The 20,077-nt window shown below is 40.8% G+C and overlaps 1 protein-coding gene across 2 annotated transcripts in view; it reads right to left on the reverse strand.

The window, feature by feature from the left end:
* Positions 1-20,077, reverse strand: part of camkmt (calmodulin-lysine N-methyltransferase) — a 95,451-nt gene that overhangs the window by 4,349 nt on the left and 71,025 nt on the right. For both annotated transcript variants that reach the window (XM_041049118.1, XM_041049117.1), the window contains exons 7-10: positions 17,133-17,199; positions 14,715-14,789; positions 8,142-8,205; positions 5,847-5,978 (exon numbers count right to left, since the gene is read on the reverse strand). In XM_041049118.1, coding sequence (XP_040905052.1) covers positions 5,847-5,978; positions 8,142-8,205; positions 14,715-14,789; positions 17,133-17,199 — 338 coding nt within the window. The remainder of the gene's footprint in view (positions 1-5,846; positions 5,979-8,141; positions 8,206-14,714; positions 14,790-17,132; positions 17,200-20,077) is intronic.

The raw sequence follows: 20,077 nt of genomic DNA on the forward strand, positions 1-20,077 counted from the left end.
TGTGTGTGTGTGTGTGTGTGTGTGTGTGTGTGTGTGTGTGTGTGTGAGAACAGGATAGTGCAGAACTGTGTGAAAAGGTTTCCTTACAGCAAACAGAAACTCAGACTGACCCTAAATTCAAAGTGACCTTTCATCCAACCTAAATCTACTTACATTCGGCTGTTTTTCCAACAAATTAGGTTATTTTCTGACACTCATGAAAATCATGACATTGGGGGTTGCAGCTGATCTTATATTGTTCACTTTTTCCAGCATCAAAATATCTAGATTTAGACTTAAATGTGTTCCACTCTGCAAAAAAAACAAAACAAAACTAGAAAGACAACAACTGTTAATTTCAACGTCTTGTAAAAGTGTGTCATAAAATTGTGACGTTATCAGTTTCCAAAAAGGAAAACATCTGCTCTGTAAGCAATTTGCTTTTTTTTGTTGTTGTTTTTTTTACTTCTGCTCTAAGGTAGACAGGTCTCTGAAACTACAGTCCCTGCAGGTCTCTTGCTTAATTTAGCTGTATTAAGACACAAAAACTACAATAAATGAACAGGACATTTGTATACACAGTTGTAAATGCAGTGTAGTGCATGTAGTCTGTGCACATAAACTGTAGTCATGGTAGATCAGCACTACAGACATTTGAAAGTAATGGAGCATTTGAAGCTTCATTTGGTTGGGTGTTGGGCCGTGTTCAGGGTGACGTTGGCACTGCATGAAAAAACATCAGCAGCACACTGTGTTATACAGTACATCCAGAAGTGGTTGTCATATGTATACGTCAGAAGTGTAAAACCAGAGAGAGAGGTGGTCTTCAAAAGTAACTGAGGATCCACAGTGTCACAACAACCCAGAAAAAAAAGGATCTGTGTGATTTAAATAGTTACCTGAGGTTCTGCTTCACATTCCCCCCGATACAGCTCTCTCACATGTGTCATCACTCCCATTCCCACACCTCCTCCTGAGAAAGCGAGAGATCTTGCCCTCTAAACCATCGCTCCTAATTTTGCCTTGCCCCCCCAAGTTTCTGTCCTTTTTGATGAATATGAACAAACTGCTTGTGCCTGTCTCTCCCCTCTCTTATTCGGTCCCTCCCTTTCTCCCCAAGTGCCCTTCATGTGTGTTATCTTCCTGTGGCCATCCCTCCAGGCACCGGCCGGGGGTTGAACCTGTGACCCCCCAGAGAGAGAGAGAGAAGGTGAGAGAGAGAGAGAGAGAGAGAGGGAGGGAGGGAGAGAGGGAGAGAGCAGACAGCCTAGGGGATGGTTGGGCGTGGAGGGGCAGCTGCCTGCCCCCTGTGCTAAGCCTGCTATGGGGACCATGGCCAGCATTCACATTCAAATTCTACCAGGCGGAAGGAGCAAGGAAGCGATAGATGGAGGGATGGAGGGATAGAGAGGTGGGGTGGGAGGGGGGGGCCTTAACGCGGTGAGGGCTGAGAGCTCACAGAGGTGAAAAGTTTAACAAGCAAAGCTGTTCCTCCTGATCGCAGGCTGCCTAATCAGCTTCATGGGTGGCTGGCTAAATCGGCTCTCAACCCGACCCCCTATCCCACCACCCCCACAATCTTTTCTCTTTTTTTTCCCTTTCCAAGGTGCAAGTCATTTATTTTATTGCCACTTTCGCCCCAGCTTGTCTCCCTCTCTTGTGCTCTCATTTTCCCTCTCTATTTCTCTGCCTCCTGCTTTTTCTCGTTTATGCTTGCCCTGCTTGCGTAGACCAGGGAGAAAGTGAACAAGGTGGAAAAAAAGGGAGGAGGGGGGCTCTGAGACAAGGGAGGAACGGATGAACCGGATGTCTGGGGTCTCTCTCGGCAGGATTAGGAAACAGAGAATGAGGGATTGGGTGGATGGAGAGATGAGTAGAGGAAGGGATAGAAGGACAGGCTTGAATAAATAGAGAAGTGGGTCGTGATGTAGGAAATGGGAAGATAGAGGTGAGCAGAGGGAGAGAGAGTAGGGAAGGGTGAAGGAAGATATGTCAGAGAAAGGGGGGAGGGAGGTAGGGGGTGGCCAGGAGACAGAGAAAAAGAGTGAAGGAGGGAGGCAGGGAAGAGAGTGTGAGTGCACGGACACAGTGGGGATACTATTAATGCATGTGAGAGAGACGGGGGATCCACACATGTGCACACACACTCTCTTGCGTGTGTGTGTGTGTGTGTGTATGCATGTGCGTTTCAGAGAAATTAAAATTCATGACTCTCTCTTCACAACCATTTGAGTAACAAGATTAAGATGGCGGGTTAGAAAATAGCGCTGGCATTATCAGGCTGCTTGCAGTCCCTCCAGCTGCTTGCCTCTCTATTCCACAACAGTGGGGATAAGAGGATAACGCGCTAGCCCTGTCTGCCCGTCCCAGCACACGCCTTACACTCACACACACACACACAGTTCTTAGACACACTACCGCTGCACATCGGGTCCGCCTGCTGTCGGCAGTCCCTCGAGTGTGTTTGTGTCAGAGGCCAAAAGTGTGTGTATGTGTGTGTGTGCGTGTGTGAAAAACTGTAGAGTAGCGAGCTGGGGGTCTAGAGATGGTTTGTAAAGAATTTCTAAAAAAAAAAAGAAAAAAAAAACTTCCTGCTCTCTCTTTTTCACACAAACACATGCAAAGCAAACATTAACACTGGCACTATATTCCAAATTTGACGTGTGTCAAACCTGGCACAGCGAGGAATGCCAGCGTACTCACAGCTACTGAGGTTGCGTTTGTTTAACAACATCTGTGCCAGATGGAGGAGCTTGTGAGTCGCTAAGGGAGCATGAAAAGAAGTAAACTCGGCCAAAATGACACATGTGGAAACTCAACCATTTGCCTGATATTGTTGCGTGGCTTTGTGAAATGCTAGGAATTTTTGTGGAGCCTGCTGCTGATGTGACAGAGATTGGGAGATAATTCATTAACATCAGTTTATGACTTTGGTATCATATCTCCACAAAGCTCTGTTATCAATGCTAATAATTCCAATCAAAATGTAATGAGTGAGTGAATGAGGGTTTTGTTTTACGTATTTGAAGAGTTTCACTGAACATTAATTTGATCATTTCATACCACTTTGCCCTGTTGATACAAATATTTAAGCTTCACTATGCAGTGGCCTAGTTTGTTAAAGTTACAGCGGATTACAGAATCTGTTCGATCAATACTAAATTCCGAGTAAAAATAATGAACTTTATGTTGCAGATTCAATTTATCTTTGGTATTTTCCTATAAAAGATGTTACAAACAAATGATCTAATTAACAGCTTTATGGCAATTTTTAACATTTTACTACATATCAGCTTTTTCAAAATAAACAATCTCAATAAAGACTGAGGCAGCGACAGCAAAAGTTCATTTAGTAAAACGGTTGGCGTTTTCTTTTCTTAAGCTAGGGATTCTCAGTATAAAAAGTAACATATAGGCTTTTCAGTTCCAGTTTTTCTACAAAATGTATACATATGCTTTTGGTGGAGACGTCTTTGCTTTGATTGTTTTAAGCCACAGTGAAAGAAAATCCATAGTGTGTGTTCCACTGTCGGGTCTGATATGCATTTTTCTTGTGTTCAGCTCTACCCACTGAAAGTAAATATAGCTGAAGAAAGCTAATCTGTAGTGTAAATGAGCAGCAGCTGCTCATTTGGATGTGTCTGTGTGTGTGTGCGTGCGTGTGTGTGTGTGTGCGTGCGTGCATGGTGGCAGTGTATGTTTCGCTGTGATATCATCATGTGCTGTGTGTGTAATGTCTAGCCAATATGCTGTCTGAGTGATGTCTGGTCTGTGTGGGATTGTGATATAGCTTGTTTCTTAGCTGTGTGCACAGTGTGTGAGTGTGGCTAGAATGGTCAGTCAGGCACATACAAGCACACACACACACACACAGATACACACACAAAAGAAAAGACCCACACAGGGGTTGTTCTGAGTGTTCATCAGAAGATAAGCAGAGGTGACTTAATCACCTTCAGTTGTGAGGGGGGCACTTCAACTTGTCCTCATATCCGCACGCAGCACCTGACCCTCGTGTTTGTGTACCTGTGTGACATTGTGTGGTACTAAGATGGACGTGTGCATTTCAAAAGTGAGCTGAATGGTCTGACAGACTCTTTGCATACCAAAAGAAAAGAAAAGAAAAAAAAACTGCATAATTTCAGGGTGATTTTTTTACACCCACATCAAAATTAGTCTGAATTTATTTCACTGTTCAATTGTAGTAATTCTGTTGTCAAGCAACTCTCATCACTAAAGCAGGTCTGAGTGGCAATTTTCCTAAGCGCTGAGGTGCTGAACCATTAGTATTATTCAGTTACTGTATTCTGTGGCCTTGAGGCCTAATATCAATTCTCTCAGCAGCTTTTTCAAACAAAGTTGTATTTCTTTTAAATATAAGGCAATGGCAGTTTTATAGTACAGAGGCAAATTCTTTCTTTCTGTCCCTCAACGTTTTCCTTGTACTTTTTCTCTAGCACTCATTTTTCCTTTCTTTCTGAGTCCCGGGTTTTTGTTCTTTTCTACAGTTTAGCTCTTCTTGTCCTGCTCCCACTCCCCCTGAGACCAAAACCCAGTTTTAATGATATGATGGGAAACTAAAGAAAAGATTAAATGTTGTCTTCCATACATTGGGTTTACTTACTAAATTAAAAAAAAAAAAAAAACTCGAGCTCTGCTAAATATATTTTGTAGGAAATGTCCTGGAAATGTGTACACAAGTTATATGAGGAGGTCAGGGTGGATGAACGAGTCTACACAGTACAGAACACTGACATCAGAGACTGGGCCAAATGTGGATTGTGCCAATTTGACCAAGGCTAGCCTTGCCCCTTGTCTGTCCCTTTGTAAATGTGTGCTCTCCCTATAGGTAGTTTGAAAGGGTCACTTATACAATGTGTGGGTGATTGTACATGCTAAATGTAGTGAAGGATGAATAGTACAGAGGGATGGAGGGAAGGAGTGATCTTTTCTTTGCGGAGGTTACTTTAACAGGCATTTTAATGGCCAGTCTGTCCAATTGTCCCACCAGTGTAGCTGAACATGTGTGCACCAATTTAGTCCACTCCTTGCTGTCCTGTTCTTCTGTAGCTGTGTGTGTAATGGAGATAACAGCTGGACACCACTTCTTTTAACACTGCCTACTCATGTGCTTTCTGTCGCTTTTCTCTTTTCACTCTCCTTCTCTCTCTCTCTCTCTCTCTCTCTCTCTCTCTCTCTCTCTCTCTCTCTCTCTCTCTCTCTCTCTCACACACACACACACACACACACACACACACACACACACACACACACACACACACACAGTGTGCCAAGTTAAGGCAGCTTGTTTTTGCTCTTGTGTGTCTCACAAAGTGTCTCTAAGTATCAAACGACAAGCTAATCCACGGGTCTTTATTAAAGCTGAGTGCACATTATGCGACCTGGATTGTTTTTGGTTTCTTTATTATATTGCAACAGATTTTGCCACCGCTGGAAGAAATAGCTTCATGGCCAGTCTGAAGAGGAGAAATTCTTATAGCGAACAATCACCTCTTTCAACAAGCATACAGCATGTAAGTACAGTATTAAGGTGGGCTAAGTAAGAATCTGTCCTTAAATTTCCACCAAACATTTTGTTTAAAAACAAACAGTTAATGGTCATACACACTGGTATTATTTTATTCTTACTGCAGTTAAACTGGTTTTACTCTTATATCAACAACATGAAAACGTGACACTCTAAATCCATGGCGAGAATGTAAACAATAAGCTATATTATTGAGTGAGTGAGCACTTTGCCTGCCTTGAGGAGTCATTTTTCTCACCAAAACTCTTCTGATTCAAGTGCCTTCTTTTTTTCATGCTGAATGTCTGAGAATTTTTCCATTCATGGACAGGCTTCTTACCTTTAAGTGAACATCCCAGACCTGAGCATCATACTGCTGGTGTTGAGAGACGTAGAGTCCGGCCTCCTGGGCCAGTTGACAAAACAGCCTCAGAGTTTCGCCTCGCAGCGGAGCGAACACCAACGCCATGCCCTGAGTAGAAAATGAGAAGGTAGGTACTTTGTGGTTGTTGGATAATCTATATAGTGCATAGTACACTGGGTACACACATGGGGTACTTCAAACATGCTGTAATTTCTTTTCACACCTCTTTTCTCATAACTTTTGTTTACACACACAAAGACACAGACAGACATACACACAGTTTGTTGCTTGTATATTTCCCTTTCCTTTGATTTTTACCAGGTACATATTAGAAGATAAACCAAAAAATTAAAGTTTTATTAATCCAATCAACCCTGAAAATGTGAACACACATGTATAGGTGTGAATTTCTCTACTCATGTATTTGACTTGTTTGAGTGTTTGTTTGTGTGTGTGCATGCGTGTGTGAGTGTGAAAGACAGAGAGAAAGAAAGAGTGTTTCTGTGTGTGTACATGCATCACAGATGTCCTGTAAGCACTAAGAGGATTACCAAGAGGTTCAAAGTTTCTTTGAAATCCTTCAGCTTTCAGTTTTATTTCATGTTGATCATGTTATTATTGTTTTAATTAAATGGAGCAAAGAGGGATGCTCACACAAACACACACATACACCAAAAACACACAAAGAAACACAGACTGACACAACACAAGCTAAATGAACACAAAGGCAGTGAAAACAGCAGGATCACCCCGTTTGACAGATGATTTTTCATCTGTATATCCAGTTGTATTTTTTTCTCCAACCCCCCCCCCCCCTTTAAAAACACTGCAAGAACAAACAAACAGAAAAAACTCATCCCAGCACTAATCAGCTGATTAAGGGGGGGTCCAGCCCACCGGATGGACCACCTTTGTCAGAAACAACAAATTAGTGCCATTAAATGGGAGAAATTAATTGTTGCTTTGTTAATTGTTTAATCAGCTTAGTAAATTATTAAATATTTGGCAAAGCTTGTTGTGGCAGTGACAATCTGACGGCCGACACTCAAATCATATTAGCCCCTGAATTATCTCCACTGGATTAAAGAGAGAGAGACATGAAGAGAGACTTAACACACAGATGTACAACAATGGCCAGATGTCATGTCCGCCATTCGACCACATCAGCTTCTAAGTGCAACTGCAACGCAGACACATATTCAGGTTGTACCGTAGCTGTTACTGCGCATGTCACTGTCTGAAATGTCAGCGGAGGAAACGTGTGTCATTGCTGGAACCGACTTGAATGTAATATTAATAATATAATCGTTTATTCTTTTTAGTTACCTCTGCCATTTGAAACAAAGGTAATAAATCTATGCGGTATGTAGCCGTGTGAACAGATGTGGTTGTATGTGCCCAGATTGTGAGATATCCACTACTGACTTTTCTGCCTGCACCCCAATAAAATGGAAGGGAATGGGATTTTCTTTGAGGTGTTGACAGCATTTTAAAATGACATTTACAAAAAACAACAGAAACATCTCTTTCCAGGAACAGTGATGCATTTGTGCTGGATTATCCCCTGAACGTGCAGTCAGCAGTTTTTTTTCTGTAGAATGTAGTTCTAGTGAAAACAGTTCACAGCAAGGTCTGAGGCTTTTCACAGAAAAGCACACAATGTTTATAAAACTAGAAGTTTCTATTGAATTTTGTTGTTTTTTTTTCTCCATCTCACGCTCCACATCTTTCCCTTCTGCTTTCCTTACGATCCATCTCTTTCCTCCCTCATCTCTCCAGTCCTGTGTTCTCTCTTCCTTCTTCTTCTCACTATCTCCTTCCCTTCAGTGCCGTTTTCACATCTTTTTCATAAACAAATATTCCCAATACCACTCTGGCCTCTGTACTTAAAATCCAACCCTCTTCCCTCAGATGAATATAAATCTCAACCCTATCTCTTCCAGCCTTTTGCTTTTTTCCCCCCATTTGCTTTGGCTGTCACAGCATGGGGTCTTATCGCGAGGCCAAAAGGGAGAAGTTGCCTCGGATTTATGATTAAGGGAAGGCATGAAAGAGAGCGATGGAGATCAGAGCAATGCATTCAAGTTGCTCATAATAAGCATTAAAGCATTACATGATATTAATCCTGTCAGACTATTAATGTGTATAGGGTTTGGGCCGAGGCCTAATTATGATAGAGAAGAGTGGGTGGTGATTTAGAGGGAGGGGATAAGCAGAGATATATACAGTAGACACAGACAGGCAAACACACACACATACACACAGACTTACATTTGGTTGCAGTAATCTCCTTATAGCATCAACCAGGCTGGCTCTGTACTGGTCGAGAAACAAACTGAAAGGGAGAGGGAGAATCAGGTTAGAATGCATTCGTACGATAGCAGATCCAGATAAAGCAGCAGGCTATTTATTTTCTTTTGTTTACAAATAAATACACCAACAGGAAGAAGGGAAAAACAATTTGCATGAGTAAGATGCTCTTCCTTTTTGTTTACGTCTGAGTTTCCATGTGTTTTCACCTCAGTCTGTTGTTGAGGCACTGAGAGGAATGCAGAACATCAGAAAATCCAGCATGCACAGATACAATCTCCTACAGTAAACAGTACACACACACACACACACACACATACTCATGTGTATGTGCAGACATACACACTTTTACTGAGATCCTTCAAAGGGCCACAAGGCACCTTGAATTAGTGGAATTAATACCTGGAATGTGCACTCTGCAGGTAATATGAAGTTAATATGAAAACAAAAACAACAAAGGGAGGGGAAAAAAATCGAAAAAATAAATGTTAACAAAATCAAATTAACTGGTTGCGTTGTACATTAAAGACTTGTGTGCTGTAACTTCCATAAGAAGGTAGGAGGGACAGTTTGTGCAGCTGCCCACACAATATAATTAGCATGTTTAAATAAATGAGATACCACATATCAAGTTATCATACAGCTAATGTACGACGACAAGAAAATTACAACTAAACCAGATTATCAGGATGCTCTGTGGCGGAACGTAAGTGTGCATGTTGTTGTGTACATCAATCAAGATACCCTGCACTCTTTTGTCCTCTTCAGTGCCCGTGGAGACTTTAAGGAGGGCAGGACTCACTGTCTAAAGACATTACAATAACATGCTGACTAAGAAAAATCTTTATTAAAGTCTGAAAGAATGTTTGTCGGTGAGATTTACAAAAACCATTAAAATTGCAGGGTTGAACCCAGGTCTGAACTAATGTTCAGATGTTCAGCGAAAACAGCACATTAACATTAGCCACTGATTGTGACAAAAACATTCCTGATAAATGGCTTTTATCTCCACCACAAAGATGGCTGGACCTGAACGGGAATGTATTTCTCTTGTCAGGTGAAACAACAAATAACTCTGGTGTCTGATACAATTACTGTACTCCAGCGCCAGGAAACCATCGAGAAGAAAATCTCAGTCACTCTTCTGCTGTACATCAGAATTTTATAAATAAAAATAAATTGTTAGCAAATATGACGTATTTCATAGAAATAAAACAGAGCTCCAACTCAAAAAACAGGGAAATTGGAAGAGGCTAAGAAATGGCTTTTTAGAGGTCATATGTTTATTCCTTAATTTTAAATAATACCCAGCGAAAGAGGATGAAACTAAAATATTAAGTTTATTTTAGTACTACAAGATCATTTCTGAAATGGAAAGAAAGAGAAACATGGGTTTAATATTGATAGTATAGTATATAGTCTGAAAAGTGACATACTGAGGTCATAATTTCTTCATTCCAATTCACTTTTTGAAAAGTGAGTTATGTAACAGTGACCGTTTTTTGGATGTGCTGCAGACACACAAACACACACACACACACACACACACACACACACACACACACACACACACACACACACACACACACATACACATACACATACACAGGCCCAAATCAACTCCAATCATTCTAAACAAAGTAACACCTGTCTCTATATCCACGATGACAAATTTCAATCCATTATGCAAGCAAGTAGTGCATTATGTGTGCGCGTGTGTGTGGGAGTGTGTGTGCATGTTTGTGTGCACCTATTATCACAGATGAGAGTGGAGTAATTTGACTAAAATGCAACAATACAATGCAGATTTGACATAATCCCACACATCCGTCCAAATGGCCAATGGAGTGGCAATCTGGAGGCAAGTTTCCAGTCATAGCCCCTGACCTTTCCTCACTCAAAATCCTCTGCCACAGCACCCCCTCACCGCATCTAGATTGAGAGGATATATACAGGAAATTTTTAAGAAAGAAAAAAAAAACAAAAAAAAAAAACAAACAGCACTAACAAGCTCTTACCAAAACCAGGATGTGTGTACGTATGTGTTAAGTTTGTTATTCTTTCTAGGGTTAGACAGAGGTGCAAAGTTTATTTGACTTGAAAGGTGAGAGGTTTGTGTTTGGTTTATTTTGCCACAGATATCAGTTTACGGGAAAAGTGAGTGGTGATGAAAACAAGGAAGTGAGCTAGTTGGGTGGAGGTAACAGCTGAAATACGCACAGACACACACACACTGAGGGCAGCGGAAGGACAGTGTGTCATTCAAAGGGCAACAGTTAAAGTCACAGACAAGAAAAAGATCGTCTCAAAGTGTAAGCCAATCTTCATTTATACTGTGTTGTGTCATTGTTTTACAGTCTATTACACTGCTTGACTGGGGTTTGTTGTTTTATAATGTCAATCTAACATTTATGGACTCTTAAATTGAGAGGTCTTCCCCTTTAAGGTCACCTCTGATGCCCCAGACTGTCAGAGGCCTATTGTCTCACTCTGACCCCTCCCACCCAGGACAGCCCAGTGACCTCCAGTCAAAAGTGATGGGAGGTCAAAGGGCACAACATGGGCGTGTGTGTGAGAAAGAGAGAGAGAGCTTCGTGGCTATATTTGTCTGCTTACACGCATATGTGAATGAACAGGATGTTGTCAGAGCTGAAAGGTTGAGAACATGGAAACGCATGACATCATCCACTAAGCCTAAGTTTCCCAAGAGGAAATTTAAAATGCAAGGGTGTATTGTATTACCAATTTATTTCAGGTGTGGTGATACATAGCGTTCTTACAGTAATATATGGTAGTCAATTGATTTGTTTCTGATTATTCAGTCCCAGACTATGCAGGAAATTCACTGTTGCTACCTGTACTGTTATGTGGGACAATAAGACTAAGCCACTTAAGACTGGAATAGCAACACGACCTTGTGACCGTGTACACAAAAAGAAACAAAACAGCACACACAAACACAAAAACAAAAACAGAATGCAGTGCAGTAAGTGTGTTAACTTACACTCTCTTAAAAAAACAGTTAATAGCAAAACCAACAGCACAGCACCGGTTTCACTCTTTCATCCTATTAAGGAATAGACAAAGGCAATTGGTGTGTGTGTAAATGTTGCATGCAAAGACAATAACCATGCCTTTAAGAATCCCTACGGTGAAGTGGTAAAAAGGCTGAACATCTTGTGGGTTTCTTTGTTCATATTTTCTGAATCTAATCTAAAATCGATTCATTGAGGCGTCCTATCGGCTTTTTGTTGGCTAAAAATGCAGAATTACAACAACTCTGAATTACTTATAATGTGGAGTCACACTGTATGTAGCACAAAAACCAAAAAATGGTTTACAATGCTTCATTAGGAAAATAACAGGGAAAAAAGTACTGCAATTCTGAAAGAAATAGTCTGACTGAGACAGAGAAAAGACACAAACAAAAGGAAAGAAAGAGACAAAGTCGACAGTTTTTCTATATACGTGTTATAAAGAGACAGTTTTTATTTAATTATGAGTAAATGCCTCAGAACCACTGTTGCATTAACACTTTAAAAGACAAGAAATGCCATAAATCATGACTTAATCAAATGAATTACTTGATGTGATGTTTTTTTTTACTGTAAAATATTAAATTTGTATCAGTAACGTGTCTCCCACAGAATGCAGTGAAGCATTAAGACTGACTTTAAATCCTTCAGAACGACTCAACGACTCATCTTTGGTGAAGTGGAGAGTACACTGGTTCAGAAGGGAAAAATCCCACAAAATGTGAAGATTTTTTGTGTAATAAATTAAACATGACAAAAACAATGTTGCTTCTTGATCCATCATGATCTACAAGCACAAGGTCAGCACTTTGTTGTCTCAATGTCATTGAAACTGCCACAGTCTGCCCTTACATATGTCTGACCTTCCGTCCAGGGTGGTACTATTGTGCCAAATTATCACATAGAGTTTTCAACAAAGCTGTGTTTTGTGTGTGTTAGTGTGAGTATGTACCAGTAATGTATCCAAAAGTTCCTTTTCTAATCCAATTCTGTGTAACAGTCATCTCTTAAGTGATGCACAAGAGCTGTATGTGCATAAAAATGTGCATGTGAATGTACAAGATACAAATGACATAGATATAGTACAAAAATAGAAAAATGCGCGCGTGCACACACACACACGCACGCACACACACACGCACAAACTCACACACAGACACAAACAAGGCTTTATCTCAGTGCCCACACATGGACAGGTTTTGGAAAATGCAGACATGCCAACATCCCAGCCAAGGACTCTCTGCCATCCACATGCCCACTGCAGGAATCCCTCCCTCACTCTCTCTCTATCTCTCTCACTGTTATGCACACACACACATACACACACTGTAGATGTGCAGAGGCACACATCAACCCACTATTCCTGCACTAGTGTCTGTCTTTCTCTCTGTGAATCTCTACGATATTGACTGTCACTGATTATGCCTTTGGAAAACCGATAAGATGTAAAGATCTCAATTAACTTGTTACACGTTCATTCACTGCTGGACACAAGATGTCTCATATTTCCACTGAGATGTCCATTCTCAGTGTATGTGAAATGGAGGTTTCAAGTTTCTTCATCACACTTCGTAACATACTGAACCACGACTGGCGCCAAACTAGCTATGACAAAATCAGTGATGGTTAAACATCCAACTGAAGTAACATCGAGAAAAACACAACTGTCTTTCTATCATCCCTCAGAGCTACTGTAACTGTACACTACACAGTTAATATTAACCACTGATTCAGACCATGATTGTATTTTTCCCAGCTGTAGCATCACACACAGAGGCAGCTCCTAATGTCTTATTCAAGTGGTGCAGTTAAATCACGTTAAAAAGTTGGAGAAGTGGTCAGCTGTTCCGGATTCATAATTTAACAGAACTTAAATAACATCTCTAATGGCCAAATCCACTCCAAGACTCAACAATTCTTCTTTTGCATAATACCCCCTCTTGAAAAATAGTGATATCCAAAGAAGTTAGCACATAATGGACTGCTGATACACAATATTTCACCAAACTCTTCTCCTTCCCTTACTCCCCTGCTCTCTCCTGCTCTCCTCTCTTCTCAGCGATGGTTCCATTGCTACTGGTAGGAGCTATAATTAATCGGAGTGGAAGCTGCGTTGTTGACCTTTTCGCAGGTGATCATCACAATGACGCGCCCATTAATCGGTCAGCCATCACTCTTCAACCACCACCACTGCAATTATCACACAATCGCTCACTTACGTACACACACAGGAAAGATGACACCACACACAAAAACATCTTGCGGCACACACACGCTTGCACACAGACCCACAGCTACAGCACAAATCTCTGCTGAGAGAAATATGAAGAACCCGTGATACCAAAAATTCACATGCAATTTGCTCTCACACTACCTGCTTCTATCTGTCATACACACGTGCATATACTGTACACTAGTCCACTAATATCCTCAAAATATCTTGTATTAGCTGCCTGCTCTCTTTCTCTCTCTGGGTGCTGTACCTGACTATTACCTGTAATGACCGTGACATTACAATAATGATAACGCCGTTTGCTAATGCTGCACTTAGCACACATGCCCACACTCATGCAGACAGGCACACACATACTGTACACAAGCTGATTTTGTTCAGTGTTTGTGAAGCTGGAAAAGAGTCAAGTACTTTTGCTTTAAGGCAAAAACACAGCAGGAAAAAACATCGCTTTTTTTCACGCACTGGTCAATTTTTATATTTTGTGCTATTTTGTTTATTTTACTACACCTTGTCTATTTGCATCTCCTAAATTCTCCAAAAGTTCACAGATGGAATTGATAAAGACTCAGACGATATGCAGAACTGATAATGGCATTTCTATCAATAAAATCTTATCAATTGTGTGTGAGTGTGTGTGTGTGTGTAAACAAGTCAAGGTTGCACAATTCATCCCATTTGATAGCACATATAACTTAAATCACGTTTCAGGGGAGCAATTTCTTTCACAGATCATTCTTACCATTCTTTATATTTTCCTCAAGGAAGCCGTGGTGCAGCATACACTAAAAATCCTAACGCATTTCATTTCACACAGTACAGCTGAGCGATAAAACAGATGTAATTCTTGATTATCCACAAGATCTACATTTCAATGGCCGATGGGCTAATTGTTATGTTTATGTTGCTCTATCTCTCCATTTCCATCTCCATTTCTGCTCCTCCCTCCATCCGCCCTCAACTCTTTCTTTATCTTACTGTGTCTCCTTCCTTGTCAAGGCGCAATTATTTGCAATTTGCCTAAGTCATCCATTTGCTGGGACACCAAGCATGAAAACGAGGCAATTTGGTGTAAAATGGAGGCAGGCGGGCATCTGAGCATATGTACGTATGTGTGCGTGAGCGTGTGAGTATATGTGCGCGAGTGGAAAAGGCGGAGAAGGTCCAGACGCTGGTGGGGGGCCCTGCAAGAACTGTCACGCAAAAGTGAAAATTAATGCCATGAACGCACACACACAGATTGTGTGTGTGTGTGTGTGTACCTACCAGTCTGCACACATGACGATGTCAAAGTGACCCTCTAGTGCTGAAATGTCTGACTCACAGTCCCACCTTACCACCCTGTAACACACACATAAAAACAAAGACCATAGTTAAGTATTTGCAGAACTGTTGACAGAAGAAAGCCTGTGTTCACGGAGCTGCACAGCGAGCAACAGCAGTTTGTCTGTCTTTTGTCCTTCACCGCTTCTTGTTTCTCTTTGCAACACTTTGGGCTTCCTGCTCCCTGACACCTCTCTCTCTCTGACCCCCACTGTTTTTCTGCTTCAGCAGAGACTTGGAGAAAGCGTTGGGGAGGGACAGCATGTCATCTGTGAGGTAAAGAGAGGGAGCTTCTGACATGACACTTGACATTTATACCATGTGAACACACACACACACACACACACACACACACACACACACACATACACACACACACACACACAAGCTCTTTCTCTCACACACAGAAAGGCCACATCCATACATGTTGCTATTCAATATCCACACTGTCCTCTCTCTTCCTCTTTGTTACTTTATTGGTATGACCATGGCCAAAGCAGGTTGTATATGGTTTACACTATAAATATAGTGATTAAGAATGCAGGAGAAAAGCCAATAGTTTGCGCATTACTATGAAACATATACTAGAAAATCAAATATATAGAATAAAAAACACTATAACAAGAAAGAAAATATATATGATAAGATGAGCTACAGTTTGGGAAGAGTGAGAACCATAAAAGAAAAGAGATAAAATAAAAATAAAAAGAGGAAACCGATCTAATCTGCTGTTTTTCTCTCAAGCTCAGACATATTTTGGTGCTTCTGTGGCGATGTCAGTTTCTTTCACAAGTAAGTATTACATTTAGGTTTGGCAATTTGACTGTTTTTTTTTTTTTTTGGAGAGTGAGTCAAATTCTTAGAATTTGAGCAGGAAGTGTTGCTTTGTTTCAGCTCCTTGTTTTTGGCAAAAGTGCCACAGTCTGCTTTATCTTGGTCTCCAGGTTTGTCTGTGTCCACCAGTCTCAATGGCCAGGTTGTGGTCACTCAGTGTATCTTTCGTGAATGTTTTTCTCAGCAATTGACCTCTTATTATTGGCTGTTTAGTGCTAAACAGCACTGAAGATCAGAGTTTTTGCAGTAGATTAACAGTGGTTGATGTGTTTTTCTTTTTCTTTGGCTGTAATTTGGTTGATCCAGATTGTGTAAGGGCTGTGCTGACGCCGTACACTGTTCCTCCATCTCTTTTTCCACACCATTTTCCCCCTCTCTCTCCCTCTCAGACTGTCAGGCAGATTGGGGGATTATTAATTAGGCATTATTAACACTCAGTAAACAAAACATTAGGCCCTGCTAGAAACACAATCTCGATTCGCGGCAGGAGGTCCCAACTCACGCACACACATACGCATGCATGTGCACACACCATCACGCGACACGCCCCTCCCTCTCCCTCCCCTTGTCCAATCGCATCGTGCCCTTCGCCCTCTCTTGCGGCGCGGCAATGACAGCAGGCATAATCTGAAAAGAAAACAATCAAAGTAATGTAGCCTAATTATACGTTTACTTTTTCACTCCATCTTCCACTCGTGTAAATATGTGCAGGAGGGAGAAATGGAGAGAGAGAGAGAGAGAGAATGAGAGAGAGAGAGAGAGTGAGAGAGACAGAAGAGGTAGGGGAGCAAAACAGTCAGTCAATGGCAAAATGCCTTTTTGAGACAGGGACAACAATTAACTCTGTTTTAGCCCATGCTTGCATATGAGGTGTGTGTGTGTGTATGTGTGTGTGAGTGTGTGTTGCGGAAAGTTCTCTTGATGGTTTCTGGATGAGAACTCCCTATCAAAGGGAATCATTTTGCTTGGATGACTCTGTGCGCGTGAACACACATATGCACACATGCAGTATGTAGCGAATAGGGTTTGATCTTTTGTCATTTATTATTCAAATCTAATGACATAACTGTGAAATATACATATATATATATATAAAATTGACTTGTTTATTCAGGATAAAAATCTGGCTTGATTGCATTTTAAGTTAGCGATTGATTTAATTCACACGAGAGATTCAAACAAGGAAACGGTATAAAGACCTGCTGTCCATCTACAGTTAGTCAAAAACCGCCACTTACAGATATCTGACAGTAAAAAAATTTAAGAAAACAATTTTCAATTTGTCATGTGAGAACTAAAAAAATAATAATTAAAAGTACATGGCATACAGTAGTTTATGTTTATTTATTCGTTGGATTGCAGTACAATATGATGTGGTTCCCCGAATCAAAGTGAGAGCTTTTAAGGGAAATATTCAAACCCTACAACAAGACCTGCTCACTTTCCACTTTTCTATCTCACTGCAGTGATAAAGAACCCAAACGACGTCACGCATCTTTCCATAAAGAGCTGTCAAAACGGTCTCACCTTGCAGATACAGGCGCTGACCCAAACTTTCCAGCTTGCCTGTTTCTCTTGACCAGCCCTCGTACATCTGACGTAATGCAGTCAAGGATTCATCGTAGACACACTTACATTCTCATTTGCATGAAATTTACCAAATCATATGAACTAAATTTTCTCCTTACTTGCAAACATTACACATAGTGAACAATGTTTAGAACAGATGTGTGTAATAGATGTAGTCTATGTTCTGAATCTTTACAGTTAGGCCATGTATAGAATTTGAAAATTTCCATGTCATACGGTTTTGGAGTGTTGTGTGTCAGAGCCACATCAAGAGAAGACACAGCCAAGTAAGACCTTCTTTAGGTGAAAACATATATGGTAAACATCCTCACAGAGCAAGCATGAATGACCAGAGATGATCTCCAGGGATAGAGAGCGTGTCTGCAGAAGCAGATCACAGCAGCCTCTAGCTGGATCAATGGGAAGGCTTTTAACCACAGATACACACACTCCCACTGTCCCTCTCACAAACACACACAAAAACACACACATGCAGATGAACACACACAAAGGGAGGGCGATTGATGTCAAGTTGTCTATTAAGACACTGGCTTGTGGAGTTGCAAAGCAATTCAATTAGGATTTCCTTGTCTTTAAAGCCTGCAAAGAGCTGAGACAAATCCAATCGGCGGAGGCAGAGAGCGAGAGAGATAGAACGAGATAGAGAACAGAAACGCGTGATAAGTTGATAGATGAATTGATAGCTGGAGAGCCAATCCAAAATCAAAGAGGCCTCCCAGACACAGATATGCAGTAATATGTAGGTTAGAACGCTTTTATATAAAAGTGCATATACACAAGCATAAGCACGCAACACACACACACACACATGCTGGACACCTGTGCATCAGAGTGTTATGCATAGGGATGACAGGACGAAGAGCCGAGCAGCTTACTGTAATCTCATCACTAGCACACCACTGGGGAAGAGGTCAGCACATCCACACACACACACGCAAGTTGAAAAAAACACACACAACAAAATAAAGAGGAAAAGTAAAAGAGAGAGAGACAGATTTGAGTATTATTGACCATTAAAGTGGACGAATATTTGCTCCCTTCACTTGACGTGGACAAGTAGCCAATGACATGCATCAATCATTCTTAATGGAACATTTCAATTGATTTTCAACATGAGTATTCAAGGTCACAGCAACAGAGTTGCTCCTCTCCATGGTGTGTGTTTGTGTGAGTTTCTGCACTACAAATGAGATCAACAACTTCTAAGGAAAGGGAAAAATCTATTCTCTGGACACTGTATATGTAACTCTATTCACAACTTCATTTTCTGTATTATCTTCTCATCTATTTCACAGAATAAAACTGAGAGCTATCACAACTCATGATCTCTTTCCATTGTAACACTAGCGGCACAATAAGGCCATGCAAGACAAACAGTGGTCATTAGCACAAGGCTAAGACCAACAGCTTCCCCAGTGAGAGGAAATGCCACATAGTGCCTGCAGTATGTGAATGGGCCAATTTGGCTGAGTCCTTAACAAATTATCTGTCTTTCTCAACGCTCCCTCTCTCTTTCTGTGTGTGTTCAATCCATTCTTGCTATGATTTCACTTACAATTCTCTCTATGTGTTTGTTCTGTGAAACAAAGCAGTCGGTCAATGGTGTATTGTTTGGGTGCCCTTGTGTGTGTGTGTGTTTGTGTGTTTTACAGGCTCCATAATGTTATTGTTTGGTCTTATTGTGATCAGTAAAGGAGAATTGTTGCTGGCTGAGACAGATATATTGTAAGCAGAGCAAAATATGGAAATGCCATGTTGGTCAATGGGGAAGAAATGTGTATTTATATTTCCTGCTTTTGTGAAACAACTGTAATGAGTCAGAGCATCTTTTTCTGTTCTGTATACTTGTTGAGTGAATAAAGCAAAATCTGGAAGGATGGGAGAAAAAGGACAGGAATGATGAAAGCGGATGGGAAGAAAAGAGGGAAAGCACTAGGCTACAAAGGACATCAGACAGGGGCGAGAGCAAGATGGTTTACAAGCTGACAGAGTTGATCAATAACCCACTCAAAGAACAAATGTTGGCAAAAAAAAAAATCAGACCTAAAGATTTGTCCCAAAAACTTAATTATAGGCCTAAACCTTAACCACACACAAAAACATTTTAAACAAACCTTGATTGTTCCTGCTTCTAAAACACTCATCAAGCCCTAATCCTAGCCTTAGCATTAGATGAAGTCTCAAGCAAAATCTGACAGGATGGCAATTACTGTGCTCTTAACTTGGCATTGTGGGCAGCTAGGATTGGTAGATGCCATCTTGAGCACTAGTGCTGCATATTTGTCACTGTGGGTGCCCCATCTGCTGCTTTTGCCTAAAGATAAAAGAGGTGGATGGCTATTCTTCCTTCACTCCAACCCAATCTCGGGACTGAAACACCAAGGTTTCAGTACAGGGTAGACTTTCCCTTTATGATACAGCCTCAAAGTCATGTGTAGAGCTAGAGCAGGGCCACTGGAAAAATTGATCACATAAGAAATTAATATTGATCATGTAGCGTGGAAGAGATTGAAACAGTATTTAGAATTTACTAGTAATAATAATGGTTTAGATTGCAAAGCCCCAATTAAGATCTATTTGATGTTTAATAGGTAATAACAAACAGACTCAGCACATGATCATGTTTTCACATGTGAAGTCTTCTCTGGTAAAAATGGCCTGAATCTATGAAATTCTTTTTTCATGCATGAAATGTAAAAAAGACACATGTGCATTAATGTCAACTTATCACATGTTAAATTCTGTTACACGTGACATTAGATGTAAAATTGCGGTCGCACGATTTTAAACGTGGTCTTTCAATTAATGTAAAATTTACAAATCTATATATTGTGAATTTATCACGACATGCTAAAACCACATATATGTAAACACACGTGTAT

The sequence above is a fragment of the Toxotes jaculatrix genome, chromosome 11 (genome assembly GCF_017976425.1).
Source record: "Toxotes jaculatrix isolate fToxJac2 chromosome 11, fToxJac2.pri, whole genome shotgun sequence".
In the NCBI taxonomy this organism is placed as follows: Eukaryota; Metazoa; Chordata; class Actinopteri; family Toxotidae; genus Toxotes; species Toxotes jaculatrix.